General features: G+C 37.8%; 1 protein-coding gene across 2 annotated transcripts in view; it reads right to left on the bottom strand.

Moving 5' to 3' along the window:
* Nucleotides 1–15,035, bottom strand: part of LOC124794862 (Na(+)/H(+) exchanger beta-like) — a 677,818-nt gene that overhangs the window by 74,835 nt on the left and 587,948 nt on the right. For both annotated transcript variants that reach the window (XM_047258533.1, XM_047258534.1), the window contains 2 exons: nucleotides 13,791–13,872; nucleotides 1,218–1,313 (listed from right to left, as the gene is read on the bottom strand). In XM_047258533.1, the coding sequence (XP_047114489.1) occupies nucleotides 1,218–1,313; nucleotides 13,791–13,872 (178 nt within the window). The remainder of the gene's footprint in view (nucleotides 1–1,217; nucleotides 1,314–13,790; nucleotides 13,873–15,035) is intronic.

The raw sequence follows: 15,035 nt of genomic DNA, 5'->3' as shown, positions 1-15,035 counted from the left end.
CTATGTGATTGTTCCATTTTAGGTCACTCAGGATCAATACTCGCAGGTATTTCATAGTTGTTACAGTTTTCAGGGAATTATCACCAGTAGTGTAATCAAACAATAATAGGTCTTCTCACATTTTTCTGCACAGCAAGTTAAAGTGAGCAACTTCAAAGAGCTTCTGACATTATGCACCAGTTTACTGTGATGGTCCAATAATATTTCTTTGGGTGCCTTCAAAATTACTTCCACATTTGTTAATATCACTCTCATTCTTGGACTTCTGAATTAAGCAAGTCCTTCTCAGAAGATGAATGACAGTGTTTGCAACCTTTGTTTTTGTTGTGATACACCATGAAGCATTTAAAAAAATAAATAGTCTCATTAGCCTTGCTAAGACTGTTTCTTCCATGAGCTGTTTTTGTCATGGAATAGTTTGATTTAACTATAATATTACAAACACATTAGAAAACAATGGAAACTCCAGGTAGGAACATCAACAATGTAGAAAAAGATGGATTGCTGCTTACTGTAAAGATCACACACACACACACACACACACACACACACACACACACACACACACACACACAGAATGCAATTTAGCCTGAGCTGTCAGAGTTTCTGGTCATGTGAGCATGAGGTGTGCTTGGTTGTGTTAGTGTTTCTCTTTCTTTTTCTGACACAGGCTGTGGTAGAAAGCTTATGTGTAAGTGTCTTTTAAGTGTGCCTGTCTGCTAATTAATGTGTCATCTTTATGGTAAGTAGCAATCTATCTTTTTCTACATTGTTAACATGTTAGATACATAGTTATTTCAACAGAAATTTCTTTCTCTTCTTCACTTCTTGGAGAAGGCTGCACAGCATATTCCAGAAGTTCATGGTGATTCTAGGCAGATAATCTTATTGCATTCTGTATAAATGGCTACTTGGAAATACATTACTTCGAAATTAAACAACAGTGGAAAGAGCTTTTACCAATTCTTTCTGCTTCCCTCAACTGTTTACACTCTACCTTTTTCATATAAGACAACCACTCATCTCAGAATTTGATAACCCATCCTACTCCTACATGCTTAATTTGTTGTTTGGGTACCTATCAATTGCTCAATGTTTTCTCTACATGGTGAGTAATTGTCTTTAGTCATTCTATTGTTTATTGAAATTACATTCACTCAGTTTCTATCTTAAGCTATGCAAATAAGTTTAATGTAACACAAATGATGATAATTTACCTCAACATCCTTGTAAAATATTTAACTGTTGTGTATGATTTCCGTGAAATATTCTTGAGAGCATAGTGAGCCTGCACAAGACCACAGAAAGTAATACTGTAACAAACAATAATTTACTGACAATCAGTGACTTAAAATCATTACATGGCACATGTTTCAGAGACTTTATAAATGATTTCTAACCAAAGGAATAATTTGTGGAAGGAGGGGAAAATAAGTATTTTTATATACCATGTAATAACGTGCCCACATTGAAATCAACACTAAAAAAAACTGTTACACTTACATACTATACATCACATTTTTGTGGCACATATTAATGCACTGAGTGGCAAAAAATTAGAAAATAAAATAAAATAACCCCAATTTCTTAAAAATTCGTTTTAAAGTTGAGTCAATTCTGTGATACTAATCTACTATTTTATGATAAAATATTGTGGTACAGTTGCATCTAGGTGTCTGACAATGAAATAAAAAACTGATTCTAAACAAAGTAATTCAGACACACAGCCACTTCAAGCAAATTTTGAGAAAGTTCATGAAGGTAACATTCCTCTGTTTTAGTTTTCTGCATCTCATGCTTCACTTCACAGATCTCTCTTTACACCTTCAAAAGTTTTCATTACCTATTCTTGAATAACTTTCCATTCTTTCAGGAGGGGCTCCCATAAGCCCTTCAGGGTTTCTGAATAGTTCTGCAAAGTCCTTCTCTCCCCACAATCCTACCTACTGACAATAGTATTTGCATCAGGGCTTTGAGCATGCCAAGCCATAGCAGGAATATCCACTTCATCCAAGAACTCTCACACAATTCTTACATCATGTGGGCATTTGCTATCATGCATTTGTGTAAAACAATTACTGATAAATGGACTGAAAGGCCAACATGCTCCAAAAGGATTTGCTCCACATGCTGAATTACTATAAGGCCCCCATTCTGCATGAGGATCAAATCCATCTCTGCAGTCATACTAATTCCTGCCCGCCCCATCAGAGAACAATCCCAAAAAGGCACCTTCAATGAAAATGAGCCAGTGGCTACCTTTCCCAAGGCCTTATCCAGACCCTCTCTCTACCATCAGGTGATCACAGGGCAAACTGTGACTCACTGGTGAACAATAATTTCTCCCATCATTGCACTCTTCAACCTCTATTTTCACATGCAAACTCTAGTCAAGCTGTGTGATGCCCTATGGTGATTCTGTCACCTATAGCAGGTTTCCTGTATAGAAGATTGTCTTCTTCCAGTCTTGTCTGGACAGTTGTCTCACTAGCATTGACCCCTTGGACTTGGTGGAGTTTATTTCATGCTTTAGTGGCCTTAGTGTAATGATGGTGGAGAAGAACGGTAAGTAGTGGTCATGTCTTTCTGATGTTGCTCTTCTCAGGCCTTTTCCAGGTTTCCCTGCAGAGCCTCCAGTTTCCTTGTGCCTTCTTATGGTTCTGGACATCATGGAAAGTGTATTTCTCACTGCTACATAATGCATACTGCAGCCATTTTCCACCTAAGCAGTAGCTTTATCAGCAATTTCAGGACCTAATAGCATGTTTACTCTAAAAAGCTGATCACAATAATCACAGAAAAATTCTATAGACATGTGTGATTGAAAGGTGAGAAATACAAGGAACAAAAATAAGCAATAAAAGAGCAGAAAAACATTACTGCCTCACATCCAGCAATGTATTTTTCAGGTTATGTGACAAATACCAATGCTTCACTGTTTACTCACAAAGCAATGTCAATAAATTATCGTCAACATATTTTGTCTAAAAATGGAGAATAAAATGCTACTCTTTGATTAAATACATAATTTTTTATATTTCATGCCAGTTGCTGTAGGTAACATATAAAGATAACAAAAATATAGCTTGAAAATTCAAAGACATGTCTCATAACATGGTAAACATATATAAAAAGTTATGTAATTAAACAGAGCTTGACAAAACAGATTCATATTACTTTTATTGTTGGTATTATGACTATGTGCAAAAAATTTGAGCACTTGAACAGTGAAGATATTATTTATGCTTTATATTTGGATCACAGGAAGTAGAGTGAGAAACATGGAAGAATTATAAATTTAAATAGAATGTGTAGTAGTAAAGCAGTAATTATTTATCAGTTACCTAGACAGGAGTAACAGTAGGTGGCCTGTCACTCCCGCCCCCTTCCCCCATCACCACAAACACACACAACTTTAAATTACATTTAGGAATTCAGAAATACTTTCTTCGTTTCAGAGAGGAAAGAACTTGAAAAACCATATCACACACACACACACACACACACACACACACACACACACACACACACACACACTCACACCAGGGAAAAATGAAGGACTAAAATTTTTCACATGCTTCAGTACTATCAGTAGGATAATACTCTCTGGCATGTTGGCATATTCATTCTTTACTGATACAGGCCCTGTAAGTGATTAAAAAATAGCTTTATGTTGGAATACATTTATGCCAATCATTTCAAAAGCAATAGACACTAATGAACCGGAACATCATGACTACCAGTTTATTAGTGCTTTGGTCTACATTTGAAATGCAATACAGCAACAGTTCTGTGTGTCACAGATTTCGTAAGTCCTTGGTGTTTCTGGAAGTATGTGGCAAAAGATGTTTATGCACAGGACAGACAATTCTTGTAAATGTAAGTGCAGAGCTGGAAGCCTATTGCACCCCGATTGTGTTTCATTGGGTTGAAATCGGGTGGATCTGGCAGCCAAGATATCAATGTGAGTCCACTATCAAGTTCCTCAAACCTTTGTGATGTGGACAGTTCTCCTGCTGGAAGGTACCATCAATGTTGAGAAGACATCAAGCATGATATGATGGATGTGGTACACAATAATTCTTACTCTGTCCAGAGCTGTCTTGATACCTTTGATTACTATCTCAGATACCATGGAAGTGCAGATGAAGTCCCTGCAGCAGAATACTGCCCCATAGGACTGAATCATGGGGCAATGGATGTGTCAAGCATTTACTTACCTGGATCATGGAATATCTGAAATCAAGTATCGGCTGGATGCAACAAAAAATACAATTCATCTGACCAAGTGAAACATTTACATTGATCCACAGCTGAGTCTTAATGATTCCATGCCCACTGCAATTTTGACTTATGATGTTATTTGGTCAACATTAGATCATAAAGGTGTTGTCTGCTGAGGAGCCTCACATTCAACAAAGTGAGCTGAACAGACATCTAGTGGCTTGGCACCTACTTGTGGTTCTCCTGACTTCAATCAACTACTTTTCATTGATACTCATGACAGTAGTACCTGAACAGCTGACCAGCTTCACTGTTCCTAAGATGCTCATTTCCATGTTCCAGGCTATAACAATCTGCCCTTTGTCAAACAATGGAAACTCCAGTTTGGAATAACAATATTAGGAATAGGATAGATTGCTACTCATCTTAAAGATGACCTATTGAGTTGTGGACAGGCACAATGAAAAGAAAATGTAAACACATTCATACAGGCAAGTACACCTCATGCACACTTGTTCACCACAACTGGCAACTCCAACTGGAAGGTGACTGTCATGTGGATAGTTCTCCTGCTGGAAGGTACCATCAATGTTGGGAAGACATCAAGCATGATATGATGGATGTGGTACACAATAATTCTTACTCTGTCCACGGCTGTCTTGATACCTTTGATTACTATCTCAGGTTCCATGGAAGTGCAGAATACTGCCCCATAGGACTGAATCATTGGAGTGGGTGGGGAAGGAGGGGGAGGGGGGTAGAAAAGTGCTGTCTGGCAGAGCGTGCAGGGATGAGAGATGGTCAGCCACAGTGTCAGAAGATGGGATGGGATGTAAGGAAAAAGAGAACAGCAGAAAAGGAGAGGAGAGCAAACTGAGGAGAGCAAAAAAGGAAGGGAATGGAAAAGGAGGGAAGCAGAAAAGGAGGGGAGCAAGGAAGGGGAAAGGATGGACAGGTGCATTGGCAGAGGGTGGCACAAAAAGGGTGAGGGAATGTGAGAGTGGAGTGGGTGATACGGTGAGGGGGTGGGTACTGTTGGGTGGGGAATATGGTGGCAATATGTACTGTAGGTTGGGGCTGGGATAATTTTGGAAGCAGAGAATGTGTTGTAAAGTTAACTCCCATCTGCACAGTTCAGAAAAGCTGGTGGTGAAGTGAATCCATCTGGATACATTCCTCCACCACTAGCTACCTTATGAACCAGTAGACACAGGAGAATGTGATTTGTAATCAAAGTTGTCACTTTAATGAACTAACTTAACCTAAATACTCTACAATGCAATAAGACTCAGTATACACTCCTGTCTTCACAGAGATTTAAAAAATGTATCAATACAGCTTTACTGTATGGTTAAATGATGATGGCATGCTCTTGGGTAAAATATTCCGGAGGTAAAATAGTCCCCCATTCTGATCTCCGGGCGGGGCTACTCAAGAGGACGTCGTTATCAGGAGAAAGAAAACTGGCGTTCTACGGATTGGAGCGTGGGATGTCAGATCCCTTAATCGGGCAGGTAGGTTAGAAAATTTAAAAATGGAAATGGATACATTAAAGTTAGATATAGTGGGAATTAATGAAGTTCGGTGGCAGGAGGAACAAGGGTTATAAATACAAAATCAAATAGGGGTAATGCAGAAGTAGGTTTAATAATGAATAAAAAAATAGGAGTGTGGGTAAGCTACTACAAACAGCATAGTGAACGCATTATTATGGCCAAGATAGACACAAAGCCCATGTCTACTACAGTATTACAAGTTTATATGCCAACTAGCTCTGCAGATGATGAAGAAATTGATGAAATGTATGATGAGATAAAAGGAAATCATTCAGGTAGTGAAGGGAGATGAAAATTTAATAGTCATGGGTGACTGGAAATCAAGAGTAGGAAAAGGGAGAGAAGGAAACAAAAGTGAATATGGGTTGGGGGTAAGAAATGAAAGAGGAAGCCATCTGGTAGAATTTTGCACAGAGCATAACTTAATCACAGCTAACACTTGGTTCAAGAATCATAAAAGAAGGTTGTATACATGGAAGAATCCTGGAGATACTAGAAGGTATCAGATAGATTATATAATGGTAAGACAGAGATTTAGGAACCAGGTTTTAAATTGTAAGACATTTCCAGGGGCAGATGTGGACTCTGACCACAATCTATTGGTTATGAACTGTAGATTAAAACTGAAGAAACTGCAAAAAGGTGGGAATTTAAGGAGATGGGACCTGGATAAACTGAAAGAACCAGAGGTTGTACAGAGTTTCAGGGAGAGATTAAGGGAACAATTGACAGGAATGGGGGAATGAAATACAGTAGAAGAAGAATGGGTAGCTTTGAGGAATGAAATAGTGAAGGCAGCAGAGGATCAAGTAGGTAAAAAGATGAGGGCTAGTAGAAATCCTTGGGTAATAGAAGAGATACTGAATTTAATTGATGAAAGGAGAAAATACAAAAATGCAGTAAGTGAAGAAGGCAAAAAGGAATACAAACATCTCAAAAATGAGATCGACAGGAAGTGCAAAATGGCTAAGCAGGGATGGCTAGAGGACAAATGTAAGGATGTAGAGGCTTATCTCACTAGAGGTAAGATAGATACTGCCTACAAGAAAATTAAAGAGACCTTTGGAGAAAAGAGAGCCACTCGTATGAATATCAAGAGCTCAGATGGAAACCCAGTTCTAAGCAAAGAAGGAAAAGCAGAAAGGTGGAAGGTGTATATAGAGGGTCTATACAAGTGTGATGTACTTGAGGACAATATTATGAAAATGGAAGAGGATGTAGATGAAGATCCAATGGGAGATACAATACTGCATGAAGAGTTTGACAGGGCACTGAAAGACCTGAGTCGAAACAAGGCCCCAGGAGTAGACAACATTCCATTAGAACTACTGACAGCCTTGGGAGAGCCAGTCCTGACAAAACTCTACCATTTGGTGAGCAAGGTGTATGAGACAGGTGAAATACCCTCAGACCTCAAGAAGAATATAATAATTCCAATCCCAAAGATAGCAGGTGTTGACAGATATGAAAATTACCGAACTATCAGTTTTTATAAGTCACAGCTGCAAAATACTAACGCGAATTCTCTACAGATGAATGGAAAAACTGGTAGAAGCCGAACTCGGGGAAGATCAGTTTGGATTCCGTAGAATAATACTGACCTTATGACGTATCTTAGAAGCTAGATTAAGGAAAGGCAACCTATGTTTCTAGCATTTGTAGACTTAGAGAAAGCTTTTGACAATGTTGACTGGAATACTCTCCTTCAAATTCTAAAGGTGGCAGGGGTAAAATACAGGGAGCGAAACGCTATTTACAATTTGTACAGAAACCAGATGGCAGTTATAAGAGTTGAGGGGCATGAAAGAGAAGCAGTGGTTGGGAAGGGAGTGAGACAGGGTTGTAGCCTCTCCCCGATGTTATTCAATCTGTATATTGAGCAAGCAGTAAAGGAAACAAAAGTAAAATATGGAGTAGGTATTAAAATCCATGGAGAAGAAATAAAAACTTTGAGGTTCGCCGATGACATTGTAATTCTGTCAGAGACAGCAATGGACTTGGAAGAGCAGTTGAACGGAATGGACAGTGTCTTGAAAGGAGGATATAAGATGAACATCAACAAAAGAAAAACGAGGATAATGGAATGTAGTCGAATTAAGTCAGGTGACGCTGAGGAATTAGATTAGTAAATGAGATACTTAAAGTAGTAAAGGAGTTTTGCTATTCGGGGAGCAAAATAACTGATGATGGTTGAAGTAGAGAGGATATAAAATGTAGACTGGCAATGGCAAGGAAAGCGTTTCTGAAGAAGAGAAATTTGTTAACATTGAATATAGATTTAAGTGTCAGGAAGTCGTTTCTGAAAGTATCTGTATGGAGTGTAGCCATGTATGGAAGGGAAACATGGATGATAAATAGTTTGGACAAGAAGAGAATACAAACTTTCGAAATGTGATGCTACAGAAGAATGCTGAAGATTAGAAGGGTAGATCACATAACTAATGAGGAGGTATTGAAAAGAATTGGGGAGAAGAGGAGTTTGTGGCACAACTTGACAAGAAGAAGGGACGGGTTGGTAGGACATGTTCTGAGGCATCAAGGGATCACAAATTTAGCATTGGAGGGCAGCGTGGAGGGTAAAAATCATAGAGAGAGACCAAGAGATGAATACACTAAGCAGATTCAGAAGGATGTAGGTTGCAGTAAGTCCTGGGAGATGAAGAAGCTTGCACAAGATAGAGTAGCATGGACAGCTGCATCAAACCAGTCTCAGGACTGAAGACCACAACAACAACAACAACATCAATAGTTTATGGTTTCTTTAGACCTAATTTGAATACAGTATTCTCCCTCTTAATTAATACATTCCTCACTTCTTCACTGACTTCAAAGCTCAACACATAATATTTAACAGTGTCTATTGCTTCAACAGCTTTTGATATTGTAGGAACTGGTAAAGATTGTGGTTCATCTTCACTTTCTTCTTGTTTCTCCACCATCTGTTCCTGCAGGACTTCATCACTTGTCATGCACCATCAGATGGCAATACGTCCATCACATGCAACATATGCATTGAAGCTAATGTTCAGAGTTTTCTTCTTGTCCAATTATTTGCTGCCTTGTTCAGTTGTAATACCTTTTCTTCTGGTGTGATATCTTCTGTAAGCATCTGATGAATGCCAGGCTTGAAGCAGTTTGAGATTGTGGATTCATGCATGAAATCCCAGGCACTTCTTACAAAATACATAGCGTTCAAGATCGTTACATTTCTCATTGCAGAACAAAGAAAGGCACACGTATCTTCCTATATTTTTCTTTCAGTCAATTTATAATGCCTTGGTCAAATGGCTGAAAGTAGCTTACACAGTTGGGAGGAAGAGACACATTTGTATTGCATAGCTGTGACTTAATTTAGGGATGCGCTGCACATTAATCAATAAACAGGATGACTTTCCTATTTCTAACATACAGCCTCACATCCCAGGCATGCAAGAAATGTTTGAATATAGTTGTTGTTACTAATGCTTTTGCATTAGATGCATATTTACATGGAAATATCTACAAATTTTTAAAACATCATGGACTCTTCACCTTTTCAGTTATTAGTGGCACCAGTTTTTCTGTTTGACTTTCAATATAACATGATAAGACAGTTAGACACTTTTTACTAAATTTTCTCCCATAGTATTTAGCACCTTGCCAGGCAGAAGGTGAAAAAATAGTCCATTTCATATGCATTACAAACTTTTTTGGGGCTGTACCTTTCTATAACTGATGGAAGAGTGTTTTTCCATGACTGAACAGTGCCAATGTTTACACTTCCAGGATTACCTTGAACATATTTCTTCAGTAAATTGTGTCAGCAACTTTCAATATAACCACTGGATACTCTGAAATCTGTGAGTTCCACCTTTTGTACCAAATACACTAACGTGTGAAACTTAAGAATGAAAGTCACATTCACAAGATGTGTCACAGCCAAATAAAAAAGCTCAATGAAACTCGGACTATACATAGAAAGAACTGCTGCATTATAGTACAGAAGGTAACTGCAAGAAATGCTCAATAAGATGATCAGGAGTTACACTTTTATTCACAAACAATAATTACACTGAAGTCATCTCAATTTATAATGGTCTCCTGGACATTATAAAAGATGAGACATCAATCTTAATAGAGTGTGTGACCACCACAGACAGCAAACCATGCTGGTTACGAGGTTGGTAAAGAGTTCTTATGGTAGGGCATTCCATTCCTCCAGCAGTCTGGTTGACAGCTGTTAGATAGTCATCAGTGCATGTAGACATGCTGCAATACATCTTCCCAATGCATCCCACACTTGCTTAATGGAATACACAATGGGTCAGTGAGCAGACCTGTCCATTTGCCAAATATCCTCTGGTTCCAACGCCTTCTCCACTTGCACTGTCCAATTTGGTTGCAATTTGTCATTCATAAAAATGAAATCAGAGCAAAATGCAACCCTGAAAAGAAGCTCATGGGGAAGGAGTACAGTGTCACAATAACACTGAGCAGTGAATGTACTGTGCTCAAAGATTTGGGGGCCAATACACCCATTCAACATTATGCCTCTCCATATCGTAACACTGAAACCACTAAAACAATCATGTTCATTAAAGTTCCTGGGTACATTGCTTATGGTGAAAGGAGGCAATATGCCTATAAGTTTTGCACACCAGTGTATATTGCTTTAGCAAGAATCAAAGTACCATCAACTGAAATATTTGAAGCATGAGATTGTTTTACCCACTTGATTAGCATGTTTTCCAGTTCTGGAAACTGACCTTCATATACTTACTTTTGTTTACTGTGTTCTTCTCCAGACATGCTGTTTTAATTATTTTTTGTTTGCTCACTACTGTATTTAATATGGAGGAATGCTTAGTTTTTTTGGAATATCAATACACTTCATCTGTGAATTTTTGCCCACTTCCTGAATAGTGGTCCACTTTTCTTTGTTTATTAACTGTCTCACTGTCTTTTTGTCAATGCTATATTGTTGCACCGTACGACACAAAAAAATCATGCACTGAGATTCAGTCACTAAAGATGAACAAGGAACATTAGAAACTGTCTTACACAATGATAAATATATGGTTTATTGTCTGACTGCTACAACTTCATGCCTGCCAAAGATTGGTACTTGTTGGTAGATCTCAGAAGCCATCAGAGCTACCACCAACTTATTCAAACTAGTTTCATATGTCATATCTACTGAAGCAAATGATACATACGACACATGAAGTTACCAGCACTGAACAGTAAAGGGTCACCACGCATTTCCTCACCCCATGGCTGCAAATGTCCTACTCCAACCATTCCTAGATCTCTCTGCAGCAAAGATGACAGCTACCAAATGGTAATAATACTGCAAAATTTGAACACACTAAGTAGTGTGGGAGAACATATGAATAATTCATTTTAATATGCATTTAATGCAATTGGTAATGAGGAATGTGCTAATGAGATTCCATTGTACACACCTGTGCCACTGTGACTACACTGACTGTTTACCAGGGACTGCCCAGTCAGACGTGCATTAAGGAAGAGAGAGACATGTGTGGCTATGAGAGGGAGAGAATAATAGGTGACAGGAGAAGACAGACAGAGGCATTGGGATTTATTTTATAATGGTCACAAAATTAACAGGGTGGAATCAGAGAGAGGGAGAGAGAGAGAGAGATTATGCAAGGAGAAGTATAATGTTGGGACAGAAGAGGAATAGTGTGGAAAATGACAGTGAACAGTAGACAACTGGCAGGTTGTCTTCCCATATATAATATAGCACAGTAATATCAGCAACACTGACATCTGATTTGAGTGGTTTCACACATAGCCCTACATTTCATCAAAAGGAAAATGCCTGTGACTATTGTACAGTAGAAAATCCATTTATCAACTATCAAGATGAAAGTACAGTTTGTTCATCGGTCTGTAAAGATTCTTCAGTTTTATCAGTGTGTTAGGATAACTCCTGCTTCCCACTCTATAATTGGTGTCAACAGTTGTCAAAGCTATAGAGGAGATATTTTTTAATGTAGAATAAATGATAGCTGTCAAACTTGAGGTATTGATAGTGGTTGGTACATTTGATACAGAGCTTTTCATGGCAGCATCTGAGAGGTGCAAACCAACACCCAGGGACTAACACATCAAAATGAGAAGAGTCAGGTAAGTGAATTTGAGAGTATAATTGGATGTTATGAAGAAACAAAGAGTTGAGGTCATCCTTGCAATATGTCCAGATCATAAATATGTCACCAATGAATCTCAACAAATTGAGGAATTTAAGGCATTGGTCTGAGAGGATGGATTATTAATGGTGGCCCACACATAGGTTCACACAGAAAGATGCCACGTAAGTACCCAAGGCTCTTCCACAATTTTTTGTAGATTTATCCTTCAAAGGAGGAATAACTATGGGTTGGAATGTGGATTAGGAAGAATGTGATAGTTTTGGTATTGTAATAATAAGATAGTGTTCTATGACAGCAATATCATGTTTATGGTGATATTCATGTATAGGGTATAGCATCCATGGTGACATATAAACTTCAAGAATTTTAATTCTGTTTCCTTTAGGTATAGCATTGAAAAACTGTCTTTTCCATCTCTTACCTTTTTACACTAATCTTTTCCTCCTTTGTATGTTTATCGCACCTACCACACATTTATTGTAATCTTTGTCTGCTAATGCAATTTTCCCCTTACATCTCTTGCCATTTACAACTGAACTATTCCCAGATGCCTTAGAACATGTCCCCTTAATCTGCCCCTTCTTGTAGTAAAAGTCTTAGCAGCATTTTAATGCCAAGGCAACAATATACAGTGGAAAAATTCAAGAGTTGTAGTGTAACAAAATTGAAAACATCTGAAGGTAACCCACAATGGCCAAAACTAGTATTTGCATTTATTAAATTGCAACCACGATTGAAATAAATAATCAGCTACAACTTTTATCTTTGTTGTGCTTATCCTTCACCTAAATTCAGAAAAGAGGGTCTTATCCTTCACCCAAGTTCAGAAATGAGGGTAGTGTTGATGGAGGGGTGTGGGGGGTAGGGGAGGGGGAAGCAATAGAGTGTGATGGGGGAGGGGGGAGAAGGGAGGGAGGGAGTGGGAAAGAGAGAGGGGGGGGGAGGTGGAATGGGGAGGAGAAGAGACAGAAATGGGAGTTGACAGAATGCAAACAAGTGTAAGAGATATGCTTCAAGTAACCATGTAACACAGTATTAAATACAGACAGATCACACTGTAACATTTTATTTGATTTGATGTGTAGGACATCCAACTTCATTGTTTTAATTCTTTGCCTTATTACAGAATAATATTCAGAGGAATTTCTCCAAGACTGGGTAAACTTTTTCAGCAACTAAAAATGAGTTCTGTAAGTGTTCTGTGGAATCTGTTATTTGTAATATTACAGTGATTTGTTTTTATGATTCTAGAGATTTTAAGGCTGTTTCTGTAAATGCACTAATTGATCCAATAAATTTTTTTCAAGGAATTATGAAACTATGACAGAAAATAATTTTCAGTAGGTATCTCCTGCCCACACAAAATCATGTAGAAGGATTATGCAATCTGCAATAAAAGCTTTTAAAATTTTTACACCTCACCGTAGTACAGCAAGCTCATGAAATAAAGGCATGCAAAAACAATGAAATGAGTTTCTCATAAACTACACATTTACTAGATCAACTTAATTTTTAGTGTCTTAAACTTCAATGTTAATTACTACAGCCAAAAGATATTTTTTTCTAAATAATCTGGATAGCAGAAAATAAATTGTTTAGATCACTGTGCAATCCTTAACAAATTACTAGTGACAAATTAATTATTAGTACCATGCAAATGGCATACTTTATTGAATAACTTATTTGAGGTCGGAAAGGAAAGAATCATTTATCAAACCACAACAGAAGAAAATATAGTCCGCCTTCTCTCATGGATGGAACTGACCACATCTTCTAAATTCTCAAGTAGCACAAGAAGGTCATAAATTGGAAACAATCAAGAAGCAATGCAACATTTATGACCTGTTCTTACCTTATGATTCCTGAAAAGTGCACTAATTCAGCTGTAATGTAGGAGAGGTATGCTACTCCCAGCACAGCAAGAGGTTCCACAACTGAAAATCAAAATAAATTCTATAATGTTAATGTAGACACCCAACAATTTCCTTTCTGTAAATATATGAACAGAACTACATATTTGAAAGTTATTGTTCCCTAATAATATTTTATGCTGTGCTCTACTCTACATAGATTAACAACAAGAAATAAGAAAATAAAATAAACATGTGTCTTTTAATTGTGCCTGTATGCAACTTAATGTATATTCATTGTGGTACATAGCAATCCATCTTTCCCTACACTGTACATACCTTTGGTGCAGCTATATGCTCCATGCACATGTGAAAACCCCCAGCAAAACTCACACTCCAAATTTAGAAATGAATGTGTACACAAAATACATATTTATACAATTCAATGTGTATACAAAATACAATATTTACATATTGTATCACAAGAATGAAGCCTAACATTAGAAGTGCAATGTTCTGCTAAATAAGTCTTGAGAAAGACATAAATGAGGGGAGCTTTGGTGCCACTTATTTAGTCATTTTCACTGCATCATTATATTTAGAGTTACCTAAGCATCTTCCCAGACAAGCAATCTCTAAAGAAGCTTCAGGTCAAGACAGTAGCGGGAGGAGTGGTTGCATGAAATATTTAAAGCCATTTCTGATGAACTTTGCCAGTAATCATGTCCACTGATTTAAAGAAACCCAAATTAGGGATGGCAAGAAGATGACTTGAAACCTACTCCTGAATATGAGTCTAGCACGTTACCATTATGTTCCCTTGCTTGGTGTGCTTACTCTCAAAGATGACAGAGTTGAAAAATTAACAAAACCTTATGGGTTTGAAAATGTGTACAAGAGATTGTGGAAAATGAAAACTTTTTGTACTCTGTGAGCATAACTTTATTGGAAGTTTACTGACTATATAATATTCAACAATGGCAAATCCAGGATAGAATGTAACAATATTAGGAAAAGGGTAGTTGCTGCTCAGCATGTAGTAGAAATACTGAGTCATACATGTAGTAGAAATACTAAGTCATACATCGGCTATCATAAAATGTGCTTTCGGTCAACAAGGCCTCTGTTGGAGAATATACACACACTGATCTTTCCACTAACACCCCACCCTCTGTCTAAGCTCCTGACTGCACCTAGCCCTCTCTCCACATCATTCTTATATGCTACAACAAGCAAAAATGTTTCGA

Source organism: Schistocerca piceifrons, chromosome 4 (assembly GCF_021461385.2).
Source record: "Schistocerca piceifrons isolate TAMUIC-IGC-003096 chromosome 4, iqSchPice1.1, whole genome shotgun sequence".
Classification (NCBI taxonomy): domain Eukaryota; kingdom Metazoa; phylum Arthropoda; class Insecta; order Orthoptera; family Acrididae; genus Schistocerca; species Schistocerca piceifrons.
The sequence above is the reverse complement of the archived record's forward strand: the minus strand, read 5'-3'. Positions and strand labels throughout refer to the sequence as shown.